Source organism: Meles meles, chromosome 10, assembly GCF_922984935.1.
Source record: "Meles meles chromosome 10, mMelMel3.1 paternal haplotype, whole genome shotgun sequence".
Taxonomy (NCBI): domain Eukaryota; kingdom Metazoa; phylum Chordata; class Mammalia; order Carnivora; family Mustelidae; genus Meles; species Meles meles.
In genome coordinates, this window is record NC_060075.1 from 95,894,060 (window position 1) to 95,919,492 (window position 25,433).

The 25,433-nt window shown below is 59.4% G+C and overlaps 1 protein-coding gene across 1 annotated transcript in view; it reads left to right on the forward strand.

Moving 5' to 3' along the window:
* The first annotated feature begins 23,734 nt into the window (after nt 1–23,734).
* The window catches only part of ADCY1 (adenylate cyclase 1), an 89,033-nt gene continuing 87,334 nt past the window's right edge, over nt 23,735–25,433 (forward strand). The window contains exon 1 of the mRNA XM_046020936.1: nt 23,735–24,400. Within this exon, the coding sequence (XP_045876892.1) occupies nt 23,735–24,400 (666 nt within the window). The remainder of the gene's footprint in view (nt 24,401–25,433) is intronic.

Consider the following 25,433-nt stretch of genomic DNA (forward strand, 5'->3'; position numbering starts at 1 on the left):
CTGGGAAAGGTGGCTATGGAGTGCAGGCATGGTGCGCTCAGGGTGGGGAGAGGCGTGGGTGGACAGGTGATAGCTCCTTGGGCACGTGCTGTCAGGGGTTAGCCCAGAGGCTCCCGTGCCTCCCTCTGCATCCTTACATCAGTGTGAGGCTGGTCCACCCTCGTTGGTCCAGAGGGGCCTGCAGGACCTGCGCTGTATTTAAGCGAAGGGAGATTATATGTAAGTCAGGCGTCTGCAAGAGGCCAGGCTGGGAGGGAGAGGGATGTCCTGCTGACAGTGCTTCGCTCCTTCTATTGTGGGGCGTGCAGGGAGGGGCCTCTTCTCCTGGGAGACCCACCTCCTCCGGGAAGACCCCCACCCTCAGGATAGAGGGGCTGAAGCGACCCGTCTCCTGGGGTCTCCCCAAGGAGAAGCCTCCAAGGGGTTGGGCCCTTCCCCCTCCCACGGCCTCAGAGTCCCCTGCTCTCAGGAGGAACACGGCACTTTTCATCAAATTGGGCTGAGCCCAGCAGAGATTTAACTGGCTCCCCGGGAACCCCGTTCTGCCTCTTGGGTCCCGGAGAGAACTATTTTTAGTGACTATTTAAGTTTTGTTTTCTAAGGTGAATGAACTTGGCAAAGGCCCACTGGGGTCTCTCTGATCATGATGCTCCTGCAGTCAGAACCGGCCCTGCTGTCTGGGGGGGCTGGCAGCTCCTGCTCTGGCCCCCCGCCCCGTCCGCCGGGGAAAGCCGATGCCTGGCAGACAGGATTCTCAGAACGCAGCGGGGGTCCCGCATTTCTGGCTCGACCTGACGCGACCTCCCTGAGTTGGCACAGACCCCACAGGTTAGGGGCGAGGTCCCCAGTCTGACGGCAGCCAGCAATGGGGGCCCCACCTTTGCCTGCTGGCTATGAATTCGGGGCTCCCACAATCCCTGCCCAGGCTTGGTGATTTGCTGTTGTTTCAGCAAATGGTGCCTTGGAAGGCACCATACTTGTGATCGTGGCTTTGCCACGAAGGCCACCGAGGGGCAGCGAGAAGGTGGGGAGCACACACAGTGAGACTGGGGAGCCGCTGTAAGGGGCACGTGTGTCCTCACCGAGCCCCGAGCTCCCAGCCTCTTCCGTGTGGGTGGTCTGAGGCTCAAAGCATTGTCCTTGGTGCCGTCTGCCCAGGGTCTGGCCCTTCCTGCCAGCCGTGCCATCTGTGGGGTACCTCGTTCCCGTGACAAAGGAAATTCCTGGGGTACCTGAAGCTCAGGGTGCCCCCACCCCGGGACAGAGACCAGGGGCAGCCTTCACTTACTTTACAGGCTGGAGAGAGAGGCGAGGTGTAAATGAACCCCCCCCACGGGACTTGATTCCCTCCCTGACCTCCTTCCCTCCCGCTTCCTTGCTCCGCGGGGCTCTTGGGCAGCCACTGGTTTAATTCAGCCTTGGAGGAAACCGTGCGAGTTCAATGGCCCGGATGTGAGAAATCTCTAGCAGCATGAGAATCACTCCATCTGCTCCGCGCCCATACATGCAGCGATAGCGGCCTGCCTTGGTGGTACAGGCGGGACTGTGCACCCCAAGTCCACGTGGTGAGGCCCTGACCCCAGGACCTTGGCCGGGCCTGTATCTGGAGACTGGATTCTCACCGAGAGGTGATCAAGGTCAACGAGGCCACCAGGGCCCTGCTCCTCTCTGGCCAGTCTTGTAAGAAAAGGGACCAGGACACAGACATGCACGGAGGGACGACCCTGTGAGGCCTGGGAAGGAGACGGCCGTCTGCACGACCAGGAGAGGTCTCTGGGGGTCCGGCCCTGCCGTGCCTGTATCGGGGGCGTCCAGCCTCCAAACCGGGGACAGTGGAGGTGTGCTGTCCCCCAGCTGTGGGACTCCTTCAGGCCAGCCTGTGGGACAACAGAGTGCCAGGCTGCTGGGTGCTGGCACGGGGCCTCTGCCTCCAGGGGCCGTGGTGGGCCGTCGTCGGCTGGGGCATCCACGGACCGGGCTTTCTTGCGGCTCTGGAGGCTGGACGTCCCAGACCAGCTGCTGGCCGGTCGGCTTCCTGGCGAGGGCCTCTTTGTGGCCCACCACGGGGTGCAACTCTCATGACCTCTTCTAACCCGGACCACCTCCCACACCATCTCCTGGGGGTTAGGGCTAGCTGCATGAACGACCACCAGGACCCTGTGCGAGCCTGAATCTGGTGCTCGCGGGGCCCAGTGTGGCTGACCCCTGCTTCAGGTGGCATGTGCGGTGCCGGCTGAGCCCTGAGCACCGGAGGAACCTCGGTCCTAGCTACGCACCAGCTGCTGGTCTAAGCGCTGGTCTCTGTCCCCTGCAGGCCTCCTGTCTGCACGCGATGTGGCCGTGGGGGCTGAGCTGCACTTGGCGGGACATTAGGTCAAATCCAGACCCAGGAGCGACTGATTTTGAGTCCATGGTGGGACAGGCACAGTTTTCCTTCCTGGGGCTGCCGGGACCAAGGAACACAGATTTGGTGGTGGAAGCAGTAGATGTGTGTCCCCTCGCTGTCTGGGGAGCCGAAGATCCAGGTGTCCCCACGTCCTCCTCATACAGACTCCCATCTGGACTTGGGACCTTCCTAAGTGCAGGATGGCCTCGTCTCCAGGTCCTGAAGCAAGTATGCCTGTTTCCGGATACGGCCCTGCTCTGAGGTTCGAGGTGGACGTGAGTGTGGGGCGACGCTGGCCCCCGGATGTGTGGGACGTCTGTCCTTCCGCCCGTGTCCTTGGGCTCCCCCGCTGTTTATCTCCACACTGAACAAGGGGTTATGAGGTCGGTTCTTGCCTTTACGGTCCCGTTTTCGCGAGTGTCCCTCTCCTCCCTCCAAGGGACCTTCCTGTTCTCTTCCTTGTCTGTCTTTCTCTCTCCTAGCCTAACTCCTCCAGGAGCCCTGCCATGGTGCTCGGGGGTGAGTTTCCTGGGAAGGGCGAGCAGAGGACCGCGGGCCCCGGGAGGGCGGGTCAGCAAGGCCAGCCTGGTGTGATGAAGCCCACGCGGCCACGGCCAGAAAACAGGAGGATGCTGGTGAAGGGGAGATGGGAGCAGACTGCTGGGTGTGGCTCGCACGTCCGGGCACCCAGAACAGCAGGGGAGCTGTGCTGGCTGCTGTACCGGGTGCGAGGCCCGTCCCCCGTCCCTGTTGGGTGGTCCCAGCTGTGTCCCTCCCCAGCTGAGACACCTGCAGGCTAAGCTCCCCTGCTCCCCTCTCTGTGCATGCAAATCCTTGTCCCAGAGTCCACTCGGGGCCTCCCAGCCTATGGCAGGGCCTGGCCATGATAGCGTCTTGGGAGGGGGCTGCCATGAGGACCAAAGCCGGGCATTGTCAGAATATGAACCCCCCCTCACCCCGCCCCGCAGGCTGTCTTCCAGGGCAGCTCCAGGGGAGGCAGGTAGATTTTGAGTGGGGGGCCAGGGAGTGAGGTGAGATCCCCCCTCATTAGGTGAGACGGGCTGGGGATCCCCCGCTCAGCTCCGCGTGGAAAGGAAGCCCGCCTCTACTTCCTCTGTGTGCCGCGGCTTTGCAGCTCCGAGGAGGGTCGCGGCTGGAATCAGACCCCATGTGGGCAGGTGGTCTCAGAGCAGGAGGCCCGCGGGAAGTCGGTGCCGGGTACCGGGTGGCGACGTGAAAAACCACACACTTAACTGCTGCAGAAAGTGCTGAGAGCATCAGATCTATATCTGGATTGGAATGGCTTATTGGCAAAATATTGGAGCAGATGCCGGAGGGAGCAGCTTAACGGGAGGAGGGTGCCCGCTCAGTCTCCAGACTTTCTGAGTTCGGCACAATTTAATTTTTATGAAATATAACATCTCTTAAAAGGTCGAGAGCTACAGTATAAGCCATTTGTAGTTGTTAGAACAGTGTTTTTCTTTTCAAGATAATTTAAAGTGATCCATAAGGACTGGAGAGGACGGCGGTTTCCGGGAGTCTCGGGAAGGACACGCCGCCACCACCACGTCCGCCCCATGATTTAATTTGCCCTTCACACGAAGCCCCCCAAAATTGAATAATGGTCTTGCTCCTTGCAAAAGAAACCAGGCATCACAGAACCAGTGAAGAAAATTGATTCTGTCGTGTCTAATGAGGACAAAGCATTGCACTTGAAAGCCATAGGATTCTCGAGGCCCGTTTGCAAACACCTTCCCGGGATGCGCAGTGAATGTCAGTGAGCCGGCCCCGCTGTCTTCCCCGGGAGCCGTCTCAGGGCTGGCCCCTTTGCTTTCTGACCCCCAGCCGGCTGCCATTGGACACAGAGGGACGCCCGACAGACTGAAATCTGGTTTCTCTGCTGGGCGGAGCGAGGATAGGCCAGGAGAAGCCACGCAGCCAGGCAGCGAGCTTGCAGAGGGACATGTTTGCTCCGGGCTGACGGGTCCTGCTCGGCCCTGACTCCGCATGAGAAGCAGAGAGCCTGAATCAGAGGCCCCGGACGTCACAGAGCTGCCCGGACGGCGTATGGCTGGGCCCAGCTCCACGTGCCTGAATCAGCAGGTCCGGGCGCTGCATTTCTGGTAAGTTCCCCCATGACGCTGATGCTGCTGGCCTGGGAGCCATGTCGGAGACCCACAGCTCTCGATAAACACGATGACGCTTCCCGTTCAAATATAGCAACACGCACGATGAGCGCAGAGATGCAGCCTGGAGCAGGGGACACTCCGGGAGGGAAGAGAGAAGAAAGTCATTGCCCTCTCCTGACATCATGGTCCTGACGCAGAACGGAGCCAGGACCTGCAACGGTTGAGAATGAGCTGCCCTCAGGTACAGCCCACTCTGGCCGCTCAAAATTTCTTAAAACAAGCCCAGATGAGGTTTCCAACTTAAAAACAGCAACAACAACAACAACATAAACACACATGCTTTTCTTAAGTGTACCGACTTCTTCAAAGGTTTTATTCATTTATTTGAGAGAGAGTGGGAGTGTGCACAGCGAGAGAAGTAGCGAGAGGAGCAGAGCTGAGCCAGGAGCCCGACGTGGGGCTCGAACCCACGACCCCGGGACCATGACCTGAGCTGAGGTCCGGTAGGACGCTTAAGGGACTGAGCCATCCAGACGTCCCCTTAGTGACTTTTTTAGCCTTCGTACCCATGACACCACCCCTATGACAAAGGATTGAATGTTTCATCACCTTTTACACCATCCTCCTCCCCATCTGTGTCCCCCAAACCGAGGCAGCTACTGTCTGACTTAAATCTCCATCGATGAGCGTGACAGTTCTTGAACCTCCCCCAAAACTGAAGCCTGCGGCTGCCCCCACCCCCCAAGCCAGCTTCATCCCATCCCGAGGTCTGGCCGCGTGGTGCAGGGGACAGCAGTCTGACCTCTTAAGGGGTGCGGTGTGGGCTTTTAAAAACCTTGCCACTTCAAAGTAACTGTAGATTGGCAAGAAGTTGCAGAAATAGTGCCGAGAGGTCTCGTGTGCCCAGCAGCTGGTTTCCCCAGTTATGGCCTGCCTGAGTGTGGAGCGGTGGCTGCAGGAGGCCGTCCTTGTCCCTGGGGCTGACCCTAACCCTTACAGTCAGGTGGAGAGACTTCTCACACTTCCTTCTTTTTTTTTTTTTTAATATTTTATTAATTTGACAGAGAGAAATCACAACTAGGCAGAGAGGCAGGCAGAGAGAGAGGAGGAAGCAGGCTCCCTGCTGAGCAGAGAGCCTGATGCAGGGCTCGATCCCAGGACCCTGGGACCATGACCTGAGCTGAAGGCAGAGGCTTTAACCCACTGAGCCACCCAGGCGCCCCACACACTTCCTTCTTTATCAAAGTCGTCCATCTGCTAGAGTTCTCTTGCCTTCTCTGTGGATTTTACATTCTTCCTCCTCCTCCCCTCGTCCTCCTCCCCCCCTTCTTTCTTTTCCTTTTCTTCTTCTTCCTCCTCCTCCTCCCCCTCCCCTCCCCCTCTTCCCTCTTCTTCGGGGAGAGAGAGAGCGCATTTGCAGGAGGGGCAGAGGGAGAGAGACTCTCAGGCCGGTTTTGCACTGAGCACAGAGCCCGATGTGGGGCTGGATCCCACGACCCTGAGATCACGACCTGAGCTAACACAGAGAGTCGGGTCTTCACTGACTGAGCCACGAGGTGCCCATATGTAAGTCGTACAATAATCGTGTCCAACCCTGTAAAAGGCCTTTCTGAATCTGAGTAGAATAGCAGCAAACCCGTATCTCGGTTTGGGACAGAACGACCTCTTTTTGTGCCGGGTTTTCCAGCGGAAAATGCCGTGTTTTGCTAGCAGAGGCAACCAAACTGCATTTCCACGCTGGCCTTGCATCCCGTGACCTTACCGAACCCAGTCCCTGGTTCTAGGAATTCTTCCCATAGATGCCCTGGGTTTTCGCGTCGTCTTGTCATCTGCAGAGAGGGACACCCTCGTCCCTGCGTTCGATGTCTGTGCTGTCTCCTTCCTCTCTCACCGGACGGCCCCGGAACAGCCATGCCTCGCAGAGAGTGAGTGGGGGGACTCGGGTCTCCGGCTTGTTTCCAGCTCAGGGGAAAGCGCTCCTGGTTCCCCTGTGAACTACAGTTTAGGTTTTTGTAAATCCTGGTTATCGAGTCGAGAAATTTTCCTGCTGTTCCTAATTTTTTGGGTTTTTTTTTTTACTTTTTTTTTTTCAGTTTTGAGTTTCTTGAGAGTCTTTTTTTTAAAAGATTTTATTTATTTATTTGACAAACAGAGATCACAAGTAGGCAGAGGCAGGCAGAGAGAGAGGGGGAAGGAGGCTCCCTGCTGAGCAGAGAGCTTGATGCAGCTCGATCATGACCTGAGCCAAAGGCAGAGGCTCAACCCACTGACCGCCCTCCCCCACCCCCGCCGCAGGCACCCGAGAGCTGTTTCTGAATTTTGAATGTTGTCAGGTGCCTTTTTCTGCATCCACTGACGTGACCCTGTGATGTTTCTTCCCTAATTCGCTCATAATGTGGTGGTTACCTCAGCTGCTCCTTTGAGTACGAGTGGCCCCCGGAAGCCGGACTGAGCCCCACTCGGTCAGGGTGTGCACCTTTAAGAACAGGAAAACACTCACCGCTCTTGGTGACTTGCGTCTGCTTCTGGTTTGTCGCGGGTTTTGCATCTACGCCCAGAGGAAAGCTGGTTTATGTCCTCATCTCTGGGCGAGTGCTCGTCTGACCGCTATCAGGGAGATCTGGCTGCGCGGAGGAACCGGGCAGAGCGCGCTCTACTCGCTCTTCAAAGCCCACAGCCACTGTCGTGTCCTCGGGCTCCCACCGTCACGTCCTCACCTGCAGCGGTTCCCCATAAGGATGCCCCCCACTTCCGACGCTGAGCCGTTCCCCCAGCACAACCCCAGCCCCAAGACTTCGGGGCAAGTAGATAAGCTTTGGACCGTAAAGGACAGCAAATATGCGCTCAGTCACAGCCTGGAAAGCGGCCCGGCCCGGCCTGGAGCCTGAACAGGACACTGGGCCTGCGTCTGGTCCAGAGAAGGCGGAGAGGCCATGCTGGGGTCGAGGGCCTGGTCATCAGGTCACCTTGAGCGGGGACAGTGAAGGGGACCAGGCCAGCAGAGGAGGCGCCCGATGCCCGCCCGCCGAGGCAGGGCTGGCCTCGTTCATTGTCAGGGGTCCCAGGGAGCGGGGCTGTTACAGGGGCGGGGGACCCTTTCCGCCCCCGCGGCTCCGACCCTGGAAGGGGGCTGTGGGAGCCGCTGGGCCAAGCGCAAGAGGACGCCGGCTGGCTCGCAGGGTGCTGCCTTCTGGGTTCTTCCTGGAACCTTGACAGGACTGCAGAAGCTGTTTGGGGCCCGCTCTGGGGACAGCAGCCCTCTTGGTTGTAGCCTCCAGGGACAGTTCCCAAGCAGACTCGTGCGGGGCTACATATTGTGTCCTGAGTGGTTTTCCCTTTGTCATGGGAACAATTTAAATTCTGCACAAGGTCCTGCCTCGGTCAGGCAGGCGTCACTATTCCTGCATTTGGCAGCCGAGGGAGAGAAGCAGAGGGTCTGGATGAGAGATCAAGTCGGGGCGTCGGAGCCGGAAGGTCAGATCCACAATTCTCGTCTGGGTCGTCACCAAGAGGTTCAGACCAGCACCAGCTCTGGCGCTCCCAGACCGCTGGCCCTAATTGACAATTCCCGAAGTCCAGGCTTCTGCAGGATTCCCCAGTGCAGCCCAGGGTGAGAGCCCGCGGGGCCACGTGGTGCGGAAGCTGGCAGGTCACCCCTGAAGCCCCCATCACTGCCCTTCCTCGGTCTCTGCAGCATGTGGGACACAACCCGGAGCCCCAACTTGGGCAACAGCGGGGTGAACACAGTGGAACCCTTTACTGTGACCTCATATGTCATCCCTTCCAGGGGCCCAGAGGGGTGGTCAACACAGTTGTCGCTCTCGGGGACATGGACGCTGCTCCAGCCTGTGAACAACTTCCTAACACAGGAGAGGAGGAGGGGCGGGGGTGGCTCAGTGGGTTGAGCGTCAACACTTGGTTTCATCTCAGGTCATGATTCGGGGTCCCAGGATCGAGTCCCGCGTCGGGCTCGTGCTCAGCTGGGAGTCTGTTTGATATTCTCCCACTGCCCCTGTGCCTCCCAACTGCACTCTCTCTCTCTCTCAAATCAATCAATCAATCAATCAATATTTTAAAATGTGAATTTTATGGTATGTGAACCATATCTCAAAAGAGGAAACAGAACGTAAAATGAAAAGGAAACTGGCCAGAAATTATTTGCCACGTTGACAACAAAGAGTCCTTATCCTCAGTATCCATAAGGGGCGGTTGACATCCGTTTTTTTAAACAGCATGGAGACATCAATGAAGGATGCAAGGAAACAGCCTCACGTGAGGTGAAGCAGAAATTTCAAAGGTAGGACGGAGATGGAGAGATTCTGTTTCCCCAGAAAAGGAAAAAGAGATACACATCGTTGATTTGTTCTCATGGTTCCCCACATTTTTTATTTTTTTACATCTTCTGCTGTGTGAGTTAGTTTTCTATTTTCGAATCTGGAAAATGAATCTTTTAAGATGTGCCATGCCATTAACTCCACGGCCTTGGGGGCCGTGGCGGGAGCCGGAGCAGCTGCGGAGGGAGGGGCGTTCGTCCGCCTGTTTCTGGAGGACACCTACCTGCCAGGTGCTCTCCGCAGGTGGCTGCATGGTCACCCTCACGCCCAGAGGCTTGGTGGGGGAAGCTGAGCCGCCCCCCGCAGACGTGACTCACCTTGGCCACGCGGCCACGTCTGTGTGGGAGAGTGGATCACTGTTCCCGTCCGCCCAGACACGGAGACTCCTGTCATCTGCCACCCCCTGAATCGCCGTCCCAGGAACCTCGGGGCCTTGGGGAGGGGCGGGTGCCCGGGCAGGTGCAGGACGGTGTCAGGCAGAGGGAACCTGCCCTTCACGGCGGGGGAGACCACACAGTTCCTCACAGGAGCGAAGGCAAGGACAGGACAGATACCGTATCACAGGGGGGCAGTGGCCATGGGGCCAGGAGAACCCAGGCAGCCCCAGGGATGGGTTCCCCTCACAACCGGGTGGGGGGCTGAGCCACAGAGAGGTGACCACTGGAACACCCAACTCCAGGTGGGGGCTGGGATAGAACCGCGGAAATCATCCGAGTCCTGGCAAGGACTGGATTATTAAGGGGCCGTGTGGCGGGGTGGGGGGCGCTCTAGGGAATGAGGGTGCAAGAGAGGGATTTGGCTTCTGGAGCATCCTGCTCCCAATGCTGGCCGGGCCCCTGTGTGTGTGCCCATGTGTGTGCCCATGTGTGTGCACGCGTGTGCATGTGCATTTGTGCTTGGGTGTGTGTGCATTAAGGGGCATCCTTGGGAGCGTATGGGTGCCTGTGTGAACACGCGTGTCTCCGCATCTGTGAGTGCAAGCGTGCGTGAGTGTGCACATGCCTGTGCATGCACGTGTGTGTGTACAGTCGCACGTGTTGAGGATGTGTGTATCCCTGTGCCTGTGTGTGTGCCTGCCAGAGATGCACCTGGGCTGGGGTGTCCCTGCAGGTGTGCGTACATGAACCCGTCATAATGCAGGTGTGCATGACGCACGTTGCCGCTGACACTTGCTGGGAGCCCGGGTCTCTCCCTGTGCACGTACTGGGTTCTCCCTCTGTGCTGGCTTCTTCCCAGTTCCCTAAATTAGGAGGGCGCCCTGATTGCTGCTGTGGGACTGCGGGCAAACCCCCCTGCACCTCAGTGTCCTCTCCTGTCCTGCTCGGGGATCGCGGGGAGGACGGCACGAGGTGGGGCTCGGAATCCAGCCACCGTTCTATGTTCACCATAGAGATTGTGACAGTGCGTGTGTGTGTGTGTGTGTGTGTGTGTGTGTGTGTGTGTGCCCGTGCATGCAGGGAGCTGTATCCTCCGTACGGGGAATGTAGCTGCACACCCAGAGTTGCCCCGAACGCACACGTCTGACCTTTACTTTCCCCCGCTGAACACGAGTTCATGAGAGCCCGTCGGGCCATTAATAACGGCCTGGCCGTGCATGCACCGAGAGCCTCCTGTTTCTGTTTGTAGGAAGGTCTGACCTAGAAACTGGGAGGCCGCGCGTCTCCTCCGGCGCCTCCTCGAGAAGCCCTCCAGGTGAGGAAGCGGGTTTGGGCAACATGGAGATCCTTGCTCCGGCTCCTGCCCCACTGTGCCGGGTGCTGTGGGGTCAGCTGGGTCCGCTGTGCCCAGGCGGCCACGCTGCGTGCGGGTCAGTGGACAGGAAGTGTGCAACCCTGCGAGACCACGAGGCTTCTGTCGCCATGCAGTTCAATATAGAACACACCCTGCCTGGCAGCGCGATGCTTTTTTAAAAATTTTTTTAAAAAGATTTTATTTATTTATTTGACAGACAGAGACCACAAGTCGGCACAGAGACAGGCAGAGAGAGGGGTGGGGGGGGAAGCAGGCTCCCTGCGGAGCAGAGAGCCCGATGCAGGACTCGATCCCAGGACACTGAGATCATGACCTGAGCTAAAGGCAGAGGCTTTAACCCACTGAAAACTCCAGGCGCCCCGGGACGCACAATGCTTAATGTCTGCTCCTGTCCAGACCACAGCAAATGCATATTTTAAGGATGGAAAATAGTTTCCCTGCGGTGCACAGTTCGGTCCTTTCACTTCATGGGCTGGTTGAGGAAGGAGAGAAGCCCGGGGTCCTCCGGCAAAAAGACACATTTGCAGGCAGCTCTGGGAAATTGGTTAAAAAGCGCTGTCTCGAGCCCCAGCCCAGACCTACTAAACCAGAAAGTGGGTTGGCACGGGGCAGTCCTCCAGGGCACGCAGTGCAGCCCAGGTTTCCCAGCCACTGGCTTACTGTGGGGGAGTGGGGGTGAAACTCCCATTTGCATCATTCGTCAATGTGCACACACGCACACACACACGCGCATGTGCGCACACGTACTTGAAGGCTCTCTGTACGACCTCAGATAAAGGCAGTGAGCAGGCCGTCTGTGAATGAGGTATAGCTTGAACTTTGCTGCCCCTTGGTCCCCTCACCCCCAAAACTTGTAAAATAGATTTGTTTTGTCTGTTTCTCACAGAGCAGGGAACCCAATATGGGGCTCCATCCCAGGACCCTGGGATCAGGACCTGAGCCGAAGGCAGACGCTTCACGGACTGAGCCCCTCAGGCGCCCCATGATTTTCTTGCTGCTTTTTAGTGGGCTGTTGGGTCCTGAGCTGCCTTTCCTGAGACTGGGTGTTGGGGTCGTTTCCAGGGTCCTGTCATGGCACCTTCTGCACCTGGCTTTTGGTGTGTCCGTGCAAGACCCCGTAGGCTTGCAAAACCCAGAGAGTAGTTCCAGGTGACCCAGCACATGGACGTGTACATTGACAAGATGACATCAAATCATTTTCCCAAGAGGCTTGGCTCGGTGGACCCTCCTGCTTCGGTACCGCTCCTCAGTGCTCAGGTTTTTCCCACCTGCGGAGGCTGGCGGGCTTTTCCCTGTGACCTCCATGGGCAGCTCCCTTGGGACTAAGGAGCCGGAGCATCTTTTCCTTTACGTTTATTTGCCAATTACAGTTCCTCGCCCTTTGAATATTTGCCCGTCTGCTCCCCATTTTCAGAGTATGGGTCGTTGGTCTTTCCGAGGGTCGAGAGTTCTGTGGGTAAGTTGGGGAGAACTCAGTCTGAGATGTGTAGGCGGTGCACGCCTTTTCCTGGCTCGTGGCTTGACGGGCAGAAACTTTGCACTGTAATGTCACCACATTTAATCAGCCAGCATCTTGCTGGGTTCTTGCTGGAACCATCGTTTCCGGATGCAGGACGCAGGGATCACGATCTGAGCCAAAGGCAGACAGCCAACCACCTGAGTCACCCAGGCGCCCTGCATTCCTGATTTTCAAAGAAAATGTTTCTAAGATTTTATCCTAAGGAATAACGGTTTCTGAACATTTTTGCTAGGCACACATTACCGGGTTAGGATGTTTCCTCCCATTTGTATTTAATTAGGTTGATCATGAACGAGGGATGAATTTTATCCAAGGCTTTTACTGTTTTAATGAAGATGATCATACGGTTTCCCCCTTATTAATCTGTTTATTTGGAGAATGATATTTGCAGATTTTGCTCACGCTGGCGGCAGAAGAGCCCACAGAAGAAACTGGTATGTCCTCCTTGTGGTCTGGAAGCCTGTGTGAGTCGGGGGGGGACTCACCACTCACATCCGTGGCCTCCTGTCCCCCCAGTTACCGATCCAGCCCTCCCAGCGGCTCTAACGTGACCGGAGCTTCTGTTTCCTGGGGAGATGTCTGTAGGTCACATCTTTCCAGGACCGGTTTGGTGTGCTTTTAAATCTATTGGCACAGATTTACTCCTGGTGACGTCTTCATTTTCTCTGAGCTGCGGTTTTTCTGAGTAAGGCCTTTTCTACATTCCCGACGCCCCCCCTTGAAGGCCCAGCCTCTCTGCAGAGGACTCCCCGTGTTTAGCTGTCTTTTCAAAGAACCCACCTGGCTTTGTGGAGGTCTCAAGATTGAATACTTGCTTTCTAATTCATTTTAGACTTTATTTTTTACGAACCCCGTCCTCGTGTGATATTTGAATTTGTTCTATAGTTCTTTATTAAAAAAAAAAAAGATTTATCTTGGGGGGGAGGGTAGGGAGAGAGAGAATCCAAAGCCGATTCCACATTGCGCACAGAGCCTGACGCAGGGCTCGATCTCGTGACCCGGGGATCAAGACCCGAGCTGAACCGAGATCGGAGGCTTAACCACCTGAGCCCCAGGCACCCTATGCTTTAGTTCTGTCTCCAGACTCTCAAGTGTGGTTCTCAGCTTTTTATTTTCAACCTCAGTTTTCCATCAAATGCCATACCCACTGTACCTCTGAGGGGTCGGTAGGCAGTAATTTTTATTATTTATGTATTTATTATTATTGTTTTTAAAGATTATTTATTTATTTGACAGACAGAGCGACAGTGAGAACACAAGAAGAGGCAGACGGAAAGGGAAAAGCAGGCTCCCCGCTGAGCAGAGAGCCTGATGTGGGGCTCGATCCCAGGACCTTGGGATCATGACCTGAGCCGAAGGCGGACACTTAACGACTGAGCCACCCAGGCGCCCTTGTTATTTTAAGTATTTTAGTTGTTTCTGTTATTTTGTTTTGAGTCATGAGATACTCAGACGTACGGGGATCTTAACAACATTCTTCTATTTACGTCTGTTCTCGTTTTCTTGTGGCCGGACGAACGGTCTGGGATTGTTGAGGTTTCTTCCGTGTTGGACTTTTGCTGACGCTGTGTGTGTGCCCAGAGGCACGTGTAAGGGATCAAACCGGCGGGTTCACGGTGTTGTTCAACTCTCCTCTGTCTTTGCAGACTGCCCGTCTGCGTCGTCGCTACGTAGTGGAAACAGGTGCATTACATCACCTGTCCTGACGATCTGCTTCTCGATTTCTCCTGGCAGTTCCGTCAACTCCTAACTCAGATTCCTACCGCCTCTCTGTGGGTAAGTTTAGGGGGATTTTATCGTGTGGACTGAATGCTCATATCCCTGCCCAAAGCATCCGCAGCGAGCTGGAGTCAGGAGGCGGAGTCCCCTCGGAGGGTCAGTGCCTTAGCAGGAGGGGCCCCTGAGAGCCCGTGTCACCTGCTGCTCCCAGGGAGGGGATGGCAGCCCGGAAGGGGTCCTCAGCAGACCCCACATCTGCCAGCACCCTGGTCGGGGGCTGCAGTGTGCAGGTCGGCTAGAATCAGCCTCTGCCTTCTCGGTGGGGGTCCGAGCTGAGCCCACCCAGACCCGGATCTCCCCGGGGAGTTGAAGCGGCCGTCACCGTGTGTGGGCGTGTCCAGCCTTCGTGGGGCTTGTCCTATTGAAGGTCGTCTCGGTGGGGCTTCTTGGCGTCGTCCTCCGACAGGTCCGCTCCCGGTCCCCCTGTGTCCACTGTCGGTGGCCCATGCTTGCGTCCGGCCCCCCTAAGATGTAGCATATTCAAGAGTTTGGCCGCTTTTGAACTCTGTCACTTTGTCGCGACACCTCCGCGTCCTCGTAGAACACACGCACAGCCGGCTTGTGCTCCGTGTGCGATCCTCACGGAGTCTCAGGTCCCTCAGGCCCCAAGTCCACGTTTGTGTCTCCTGTTGCGTCCACCTCAGTCGTGGGCTTCCTTCCGTCATTCGTGAGGACTCAGGCCGGCTTGGGTCCCTCTGAGGACAACCAGGGCCGCCGAGGAGCCAGCCCCCCAGGAGACTCCCTCCCGTGTCCCTTCCCGACTGCCCGCGTCAAACATGCAGAAAAGCAGAGGGAGGTCTTCTCTGATGGAAGCGATTCAGTGAAAGCTGCAGGTGCCACGTCCCGAGCGTGTGGCATCCACAGCCCGGGATCAGGACACGCCTTTACCGTGTCACCCTCCATGAGGAGGGCAGGCCAGCAGACACTTACTGAGGGCCTGGTGTCGTCGGAGGCCAGCTGTCCCCACACCCACCCCTTGCGGTGCCCTCAGGATCTCCCGGGGACTGTTAACAGTGAGGACCCAGCAGGGCTTCTGTGTCGCAATTGATCCTGGTGTCTGTTGTTCCAGAACAATCCCCCAGCCTTCCCGTACAAAAGAAGGGCTTTATTTCCCCCCCACAGAATTTCCTGAAGTGGGTGGCCCGTGCTGGCTCCAGCGCCCGCATGGAGGGAATATCACCCCCAGGAGTCCTTGCTGGACGTCACCTCTCTCCCAGCCACAGGAGGGAAGCTAGGGACATGGAGGACGGCTCCCAGGGCTGGCCACAGCAGTCGGGTGCCTGTCTTCACAGTGGGGAGGGGTCAGCAGGGACATCTCCTTTTTTCAGATGATCCTGTCAAGGCCAGATGTGAGGGGGTGGCGGAGTGCTCCCCTGCGCAGGGAGAGGGCTTGCTCTGGAAAGGTCCACGGCAGAACCAAACCCGTGCGGTGTGCCAGACCAGACCCTGAGCTCTGTGGGCTTTTGCTGTTTGAACCATGCCCCCGCCCTGGGAACCACTACCCAAATCAAGGTGTGCCGGGCAGCCCGCTCCCGGCGCAGGCGCTCATGCAGGGGGCTGGGGACGGCGTGCCGTTACCCTGGCTGCCCCCAGAGCCGTGTTTGGGAGACATGATGCACACCTGTGCCCGCGTCCTGATGTGACCCCCACCCCGGGGACAGTGGTGCCTCCTTGGGGCTTTGATCCCCACCCACAATGACTTCTTGGCATCCCAAGTCCCTCCTTGGGGACTTCAGTTCAAGCCTGATGGCGAAGTGGTTATGCCTGCTCGAGGAGGCACGAAGAGCGAAGCGGGAGGCACGAAGAGTGAGTGGGAGAAGGAAGGCTCACCTGCGTCTTGTCCGACAACCTCTCACCCGAGGAAAGGCGCATGGACCAGACTCCCCCCCACTCGCCGGGAGCAGGGCTATGTAACGTGTACCTGGAAACGCCAGCACTGGCCTGCTTTCCTCTCTGTTTGCAGCTCGTCTTGACCTCAAAAGAAATATTCTTACAGTCATATGTGTATTTGCCTACGCTTTGCCGGAGCCAGTGTCCCTCCCTGCACGTTGATTTTTTCACTGGTCTCATGACAAACCTGCAACATGCTGGACTTCGATTGGACCTCCTCGTATTAAACTACATTTTTCTGATTATAAAAATTTGTCGTAGTGCTTTTGTAAACCAGGAACTCGTAGAGAAGGAGGGAAAACATCCACATTCTCTCTCACCAGAGGCACATGGCTTCACGCGCTGTAGCCATCCGGGGAGCCTTGCCGCACCGTTCCCGGGTCTGCAGCATGTTGGCGAGGGCGGGTCCCCTCGTTGGGTGACAAGGACACGGGTGATTCAGTGACTCGCCCTGACTCAGTGGCCCTGCACCCTCGAAACGCTGGACCTTCAACGTTGTGAGACTCGATGCACCTTAATCTGTGCACGTCCACCCGGTCCTGGTGCTCAGAGGTGAGCCCTGGGGCCCCAGGAGTGGGACTTGTATAATGTGAGTAAGAAACGGTCTCTGCTCAGGAGCTCACAAGGGAGGGACATGGATGAAGCCAAGGAATTGTCCCTCGAGACCCTACCAGTGTCCTGAGCGTGGCTGTTCAACAACGCAAGTCCCTTCTCCCACCACCTGGCAGCCCGAGGTCCCGGTCCCTCCCCACCTTGGCCTTGTATGAGCTGCCAGTGGTTTGGGGCTTGTGGCAGGGTAGCTGCAGCCTTTGTCCTGTCCCCTCGGGGCTGCTTCCCTCTGTGTCCTCTGCTCCTCCTCCAAGGACCCCTGTCCCACGACTTGGGGACCACCCTGAATGCAGGATGCCGGCATCTCAGACCCTTAACTACTTTCACCTACAAAGACCTTATTTCAAGTAATTACGTTCTGGGGCTCCATGCGGACATGAGTTCTGGGGGATCCCGCTCACCCACACTGCAAAGATGGACACTTCTCCAACACTCCTTTACCTTAGGGTGGACACAGAGTCCTGGGCTGGGACTCAGGGTACAGCGACTGCCCTGGGGTGAGCTCGCAGTCCTGGCAGGGCAGAAGGCTCTTGGCCGAGACCCCAAGTGCATGTGCAGAGGGCACCTTCCCACTCAGGGGGTGACCCTGAGCAGGAGGCTGGAGCCGCTGGGCTATCTTCTCGGGCACGTGGACAGAGCTGACCTGGAATGACCCAGAGCACAGGGGGGACTTCCCTGTGCTGTGTCCCTCCGGCTGCAACACAAAACACAACTTGGGCCAGCACCTGTCACAGATGTGGGTGAATGAGCCCTGGGCTCTGGTTTCCAAACCTCTGGCTGCTGCAAAGGGCAGAACTCTGGGAGGCAGGGGAGGTTTGATCCCTGGCCATGCACGGATGTCCAGGAACAGTTAAAAAAATCACCAGGAGGGCCTGGGGCAGCAGGCAGGGGTGCGGGGCAAGGGTGCTGGGCAAGTGTGCTGGGCAGGGGTGCTGGGTGGAGGTGCAGGACCGGGGTGCAGGGCAGGGGTGCTGGCCTGCCCAGCCTTGCCTAGAGTGCCCTCATGCTAACCGGTGCCAGCAGGTAGGTGTCCTGGTCAAGTCACTGCCAGGCTTTGTGAAACCGAGGTCAGTGGGGTCTTGCCCAGGGCATCTGCTGAGTGGGTGCCACACGCAGCTTTCCTGAAAGTTCTCCCGAGGATGCCTCTGCTGTGGAAACAGGCTCGGGGAAGCTCTGAGGCAGAAGGAAGCCTCTTTCTTTTTAGAGCAAGGAATGGATAAGACCCTCCCTTCCTCTGCGTTTTAGGGAAATCGAGCAGGCGACTGGGTGGCTGGAGGGAGGGCGGTCCCCCGTCCTAGCAGGAAACCGCGGGCCTGGATGGAGGACCGTCTGTACCAGTGCAGTGCGGAAGGAGGCTCCGCGCGGCCGGCCGGGGTCCTTGCGCCGGATGCGCCCTGGCCAGAGGCGATGGAGGGTCCCGGGCAGCGGAGCGGGGGTGGGGGGAATGGGGAGCGGCTGACCGCCTCCGCGGCGGCAGGGTGGGCGGCTCTGCCCCGGCCCCGCCCCCGCCCCGCGCGCCCGCCGAGCACCCTCCCAGCACCCTCCCCGCGCGCTAGTCGCAGAGCGCACCGCACCCCTGTGTCGGTTTTGGTCTTCCTGCGAATCCCAGATGGCCTTCTCAGCCTCTGGCTCCTATATTTAACCTATTTAATGAGATTTCTTTTCCAGTAATTCCTGAAACTGGTAATCTCTAATTGGGTCAAATTCTCTACCCACAAGCCAGGGATGCTATTTTTAGCGCAAATCCTCCCGTGAAGCTTCCCTGCCTTTCCGCCGCAGCTGTCAGAGCTGACTCTGCGCTGGGCTCCCCGACCAGGCCTTATTCTCAGTGTCTGCTGAGGAGCCTGCCTGCCCGCCTGCCTCCAGCCTCCCCCCACCTCAGTCCCGCCCCCCCCTCAGGAACATGGACACAAATCCACTTAAGGCTCGTGCCTGGTCCCGTGCCACTATAAATAGCCCAGACGGGAGTCTTTGGGTAAGGCCAAGGCTTGCCGTTCCCTGGCCTTTTGTCCCCACCTGGCACGTTCCCCTGGAGGGCGAGCACTACGGCATTGTTTCATGAACCACAAGGACCTGAACGTCCCCGGGGACCGCGCTGGCGGGCATTAAATGGAATTCATAGAGAATCCTGTCCTTGTCCTCCTTCAGCCAGGGGACCCCGCTCCGTTCAGGGGCACGCCACCTTGTCTCCAGGGTGGGAGGCCCTCGTCCTCGCTGACTGCCCCGTCCCCTCCAGGCTTTGGTCCAGGAACAGAGCGGGCTTTCCGGTCCAGTCCCCCTACCCACTGGGTGCTAGTAGGACCACACAGCGTCCTTCCTGAGAGAGCAGCAGGGAGCGGTTCTGCGCCAACCAGCAGTTGCTCTCGGACGATGCTCCGGGCCGGACTGACTCCCCGACTCCGCCTGCCAGCACCTTCCAGTACTCTTGCCCCAGCAGCCAAGGATCGCTGTCCCTTGAAGCCATACTCAGACGTCAAGGCACATGTGGCAAATATCAGCACCCTTTGTGGAGTCCTTTGTCATGCTCAGGATAACCAGGGACAAGCGAAAACCCATCCGGGCCCTGGAGCCTGGCAAGGACAGAGTCACTGCCTGACGAGGGAGGGCACATGTCCCCGCACGTCCACCATCCGGCAGAGGGTCCCCTCCTTTTCGGAAAATGCCTGCCCAGAATGCAGCGTCTTTTGGATTTAGTAGAAAGCGGTTGTGGTTTAGAGGAACTGGCTGGGGATACACTAGGTTCGGCCTCTTGAGGGAGGTGTGGTTACATCCGGAGGAAGACTCTTCCTTAGAAGCCCCGAGTGCAGTGGGTGGGCTCGAATGAGGGGCATGGCCACCTGAGAGCAGTCATGGTCATGCTGGCCTCGCTCCGGGGGTCATTAGACCCCTCCACTGAGCCCATGGCGAGTGGCCACCATCCTTGGGGTCATCAAGAACCTTTCCACCTGCCCTTGCTGACCTCCACCACAGCCTTACCCCGGGTTCCTTGGTCTCTTCTGCCCGGCCACGGTCAGCATCTGCTCCTTTGAGGCCACTCTGTCAGGAGCAGGGGGGCGGGGGGAGGAGGACACAGACCTCGCAGGACCCCGGGCTCCGGGGAGAAGAGCTCAGGGCCCGCAGCTCTGTGTCTTGAGTTGTCTGGGTCTCCAGAGCTCAGGGTTCTATTTCTGCCCACTGCCTCCAAGAGCACACCTTTCTGGGGGCTTGGGTGCCCCTCTGTGCCCCCTCAGAGGGCGTGCCTTTCTGTGGGAGCACTGGGCATGGTTTTGAACACATATTTATCGGTGGGATTCTTGGGCTAGCCCCAGCCTGGAGGCTGGTCCCTCCCACTGCCCAGGGGTCCTGCTCCTCTCGGGGCCGAATCCTAGTGACAACGAGATGGCCAGCATGCGCATCATGCATACCTCCTTCTGTCAGCCAGGTCTTCCCGCAGACCAGGCATGCAGTCCGGTGTTATCTGGTGCTTGTTGCTCTGGGCTGGCTGGAGACCTGGCACTGAGGCAAGGATGCCAAGTCTCTGGGGACCCCTGAGCCCGGGGCCAGGTGCAGGAAGGTGGCAGAGCTGGCCGTGAAGCCCCAGTTGGTCTTCCTGGCCATCAAGGTGTGGGGACAGCAAGGTGTGAAGGAACAGAGATGTGGGCCCTGTCTTGCCGCTTCGGCTGTGGGGCTCAGGGATCACCACCCACCCATGCAGCTCCGGCCCCTGGTTTAGCTGGAGGACACTCTCACCCTCTTTTTTGGCCACCTGGGCCATGCACCCCAGTGGCCTCAGCCAGACTGGTCAGCGTCCTGTTGTAGGGGGAGGGTGTGACCACTTATTGCCCAGTGTGGCCCTCAGTCAGCCCTCCCAGCCTCCAGTGAGGTAAGCAGAAGTGGCCTCCAACTTTTGGGTTAAGGGAGCTGAGATGGAGTCCTGTCCCGTTCTTGTGGAGGAACCCCGAACAGACCCCTGGGGCCTTTTCCATCACTGTCTACACTGCAATCCCCCCCACCCCCAACAACCAGCCCAGCAGGACGCATCCAAGAGAGGTGTTTGTGGGGCAAATGCTGCATCCAGCCTCCAGGGGAGAGGAGGAGGCTGAGCCCCCCATGGGGGTTCTCCTCACACCCTTTGATTCCTGGAGACAGCTTGCATTTCCACGGGGTTTCCAACAGACCCACAGGGGAAATTCCACCCCAAACACAAAGTGGGAGCCTGCGAGGAACACTCGTCTGGAAGCTGCGTCTCTGGCAGAAGTCCCAGGAGCTCTGTGAGTGTCCCCAGGCAGAAGCTGGATTACGGCGACTTCCCCAGCTGTTGTGGCCCTTTGTGTCCGGAGGGCCTGACACTCACTCATCCAGCTCACGGGGTTAGCATGATGCTCGCCCGGCCCTGTGTGCACAGAGCACACACAGCAGAGGTCGTCCTTGTGTCCACCGTAACCTTGTGGGCCAGGAGCCACGACAGCACCCATTCGTGGAGGAGATGAGGCCCAGAGAGGGTGAGCAGCTTGCCCCAAGTCACACAGCCCGGAGGGGTGGCACGCGTCTGTGCTCTTAGCCAGGACACCGCGCGACGCCCGACTGTGCTCCACGCCGGGCCCCTGCCACACCACGCCACACCTCAGCAGCTGGGAACCTCAAATGCAAAGAGACGGAGATTTGCGATCCACAAAATATCCAAAAAGTCCGAGGGAGGCCTGGCGCTGTTATTGCTTAAGGAGGCCTGCACTCCTGTCTCAGACGAGGTGCTGGCGATTCTTGGTGGTGTCCTCCTGGGCCAGCTGGACACACAGTGACCATGATGCTCCCCTCCCTCTGCTCACCTTCCACAGGGAGGGGCTGCTTCCAGGAAGGGCAGAATTTCCCATCTGGGTCTGTGCTCTGCGTGGACCCTTTATGCCTGGTCGACATTGACACTCCGTAACAGGCAACGTTCTTCAGGGTGGACCCTAAGCCTGAGCGCTAGCAGGCCAGGGCCCCCTCCTGAGGCGCCGGAGCCCCAGCGTGGACAACACACATACATTCTCACAGCTGTGGAGGCTGGAAGGCTAGGATCACGGGTCGCAGGCCCGAGACCCCTGGGCAGGGGGGGCCCTGGGGTAGGAGCCTCCTGCTTTCCTGTAACTCTGCGGCTCATGGGCTGACCGGTCTTCAGGCTTGCTCTCCTCCCAAGGTCCCCTTTGTATAAGGACACGTGTTATACTGCATCAGGGCCCACTCTAGTCTAGGGTGCTCAGCTTAATGATGTCTGCATGACCTTAGTCCCACAGATGGTCACATTCCGAGGTACTGGGGGTCAGGATTGCAGCATATGAATTTTGGGGGGACATGGTTGAACTGAGGACACTCACAAGAGCATGGGGCATGTGCACGGTTTCTCAGATGGCTTGCCCATCATCCTTGGATGCAACCCGCCCACTAGTGGCCTTGTCCTTTCAACCCAGCAGACGGGGGCAGAGAAGGTGAAGGGAAAGCAGCCCCCACTCTGCCCCACGGTGGTGCAGTGGGAAGCTCCCACAGAGGTCTGGTACCTCCCGTCTCAGTGAGAGAGGTGGGTGCAGATCCCTCCCCATGAATGTGCTAGTGGGCTGGGAAGTGCAGTCGCCTTGTGACCTTGACCCCAGGATACTTTTTCATCCCTTCATTCCCAGGTGGCTTGCCCGATTTTGGACAGTACTCAGCTTTCCTTCCCTAGTACCACTAGGACATAAAAATACCTATTTAACAAGAGAGTCTATACGTGATCCTTGATGCTTGAAGGACCATGCAGACTTGCTACCACTGGGGACAGGTGGGGGACAAGGGAAGGGAGATGGGACCTCGGGATGTCAGTTAAAAACAGAGGTGGGGCAGATAACTTCCAGTTCTCCCTCGGCCCCAGGGGCTGCCAGTTCCAAGAGGGGATGGGGACAAGTTACCCGGTGACCAGACAGAGCGCCAGGTCCTGGGGGCACTGGGAACTGGTGGTCGGGAAGTCAGAAAGGCTTCACAGAGGAGATGCCCTGCATAGGGAGGCCTGTCCAGGAGGCGGGACCAGGAGGCCACCAAGAGCATGCTGATGTGAGCTGTTGGGGATGGAACAATGAGGGCTCTTGGCCAGGGCGACCGTGAGGTGCCACTTCTGATGGGTTCACGTTGTGTCTTGTACAAAAACAGCCACTTCCTGTGGTCTAATACTCAGTTCCCAACCTTCTAGACCTTGAGCCCAGATAACAGCACATGCCAATGGCTCTCGCCTGGGAGCCTACTTGAAATCCCCACAGTGCCTGAAAAACAGACCCATGCCTTCCACACCGACTAAATTCTGGTGTCTGGTCACCTGGGAAGGACCTCCTGCAGAGGGGCTAGCCTCCTGGTCTCTGCTGTCTGTGATTTTGTGGGATCCCCCAGGTCCTGCTCCATGTGTATGGAGGGGTGGGCAAGAAGCGGCCAGGGCTCCTGGAGGGGTCAGCGGTTTTGCCCAGTCCTTACCTCTTTGTAAGCCTCCCGGGGCCAGCTGTTTACCTCTCCTGGTGTGTGTGTGGGGGGGGGGGGGGACAGAGGCACGCCCCCAGGGGCCCCTGTGAGCACCAAAGAAGGCAATGCGGTTGAAGTGAGGTGCAAAACCCCTTCCCGAGCACAGGAGGCGCTGGGTGGGGCCCAGGCACGCGTGGACACCACCGCACCTATAGTTGTCCCCTGCCAGAAGCGTACAGCCCACTCTCACTTGGGTTTCCAGTCCCCCCCAGGGAAAACTGCAGTGTCCCTTCTTGTGCTTCCCGCCCCACCCCTGCACCCAGGGCTGCGCCCCCAGCCAAGACTCTGGCCTGACTCGTCTGTCTGTACGGCTGGGAGGCGCGGTCCCACGCCACGCGCCCCCGCGTTTGCTCGCGGGGTTAGCAGGACCAGGGCTCCTGGGTCCAGTGCGGCGGCGCCGGGGGCGGGAGGGCCAGCTGCAGGCCCCGGGGTCCCACCGCGGGCTCCTCTAGAGTCTAGGGGTGTCACCCGCTCGGCAGGATGGAGCCCCCCGCCCCACCCCAGGGGATAGCGCAGGATTCGTGCGTTTCCCACGCCCCGAGAGACGGCCCCGCGGGCTGCGCCGCGCGCCGGCGGGGAAACTGAGGCTCGGGGCGCGGCGGGCGCCGGGGTCACGCGGCCCCTCCGCTCGGCGCTCGGCGGGGCCGGCGCAGCTGGGCCGCGGGAGGACCGCGGTCGGGCGGGCGGGCGGCGCACTGCGCAGGCGCGGCGGCGGGAGGGGACGCGCTCGGGGCGCGCGCGCGGGGCAGCCGGCGCCCCGAGTCTGCCCGCCGCGCCCCGCGCCTCCCGCCCGCGCCCGCCCGCCCCGGCGCCCCGGCCGCCGCCGCATGGCGCTGAGATGGCGGGGGCGCCGCGCGGCCGAGGCGGAGGCGGAGGCGGCGGCGGCGGCGGAGGCGGAGGCGGCGGCGCGGGCGAGCCCGGGGGCGCCGAGCGGGCGGCGGGGCCGGGCGGCCGGCGTGGGCTGCGGCCGTGCGGCGAGGAGTTCGCGTGCCCCGAGCTGGAGGCGCTGTTCCGCGGCTACACGCTGCGGCTGGAGCAGGCGGCCACGCTGAAGGCGCTGGCCGTGCTCAGTGGGCTGGCGGGCGCCCTGGCGCTGGCGGAGCTGCTGGGCGCGCCGGGGCCCGCGGCCGGCCTGGCCAGGGGCTCGCACCCCGCGCACTGCGTGCTCTTCCTGGCGCTGCTCGTGGTCACCAACGTGCGCTCGCTGCAGGCGCCGCAGCTGCAGCAGGTCGGCCAGCTGGCACTGCTGTTCAGCCTCACCTTCGCGCTGCTCTGCTGCCCCTTCGCGCTCGGCGGGCCCGCGGGCACCCACGCCGGCGCGGCTTCGGGGACGGCGGCCGCCGACCACGGCGTCTGGCAGCTCCTTTTGGTCACCTTCGTGTCCTATGCCCTGCTGCCCGTGCGCAGCCTGCTGGCCGTCGGCTTCGGGCTCGTGGTGGCCGCCTCGCACTTGCTGGTCACGGCCACCTTGGTGCCCGCCAAGCGCCCGCGTCTCTGGAGGACGGTAAGTGCCGCTGCGCGCTCTCCGTCGGGTCTGGGATACACACCTGCCTGGGAGGGACCGGGAACACCGGGCGAGCCAGGCGCGCATCTGCGGATTGGGGGGGTGGGGAAACTGAGGCCGCGAGTGTGGGGGGCGTTCAAGGTCACTCGGCGAGCCGAGGACGCGGTGGGGGCTTCTAGGGCTGGGCTCTTTTCCTAGTCGCCATCCACAAAGCTCCCCTGGGTGTGGGCTGTGGAGAGGGGAGCGTGGAGAGGGCAAGGATTGGCCCAAGGTCAGGCAGCTGGTGAGCGGCCAAGCCCGGCCAGAGCCCTGGCTGGCGCTCTTTGGCTGCACACATCCCAGAAGAAGAACGGAAAGTGGGCGCGGGATGGGCCCCTGGCGGGCAGGGTTCCTCCTGGCTGTGCACGGCTCTGGGCTCCTCTCCAGTGTGCCTGGACCTCGTGTGGGGTTGGCAGAGTCTCCCTTCCAGCCTGCGGCACTCTGGGGAGGTTGGGAGGGGACGGGGACTTGGGTCTCCTCCAGTCTCCCTGGCACCCGTTGTGGACCCGTTTCTGGTCTAGAAAGACAGGTTTGCCAAGGTCGAACAGGGCTCCAGTCCTTGCCACCGCCGCCCTGCCGGGGTCTGACCAAGGCTGGGAGCATCGGAACTTTGCCACTGCCTTCCAGGAGGGCCAGCGAGACGGTAGCGGGGGACAAGGACGTTGCCTGCTCCCCATGGGCTCCTCCCCAGCCGGAGACCCAGGAGACTGGAGGCAGGTGTCCTTGTGTGTGGGGCTCTTCCAGCCTGACCCAGCAGTGAAACCCACCCCACCCAGCGGGGCTTGGAGGGCCCTGAAGGAGGGTTTTGTTTCCGCCTCTGGCAGCTTTTGGCAGGAGGATGGGGGAATCCGATGTGGTGGGCAAGCCCATCGAGGGAGAGAATGTGGCAGATGGAGGAGGTGCGGGAAATGGGGGAGATGGGGGAGAGGAGGGGAGGCTGCATGGAACAGGCTCTGGGAAGAAGAAGGGGGTGCGGGGAATCCGACTATGGCCT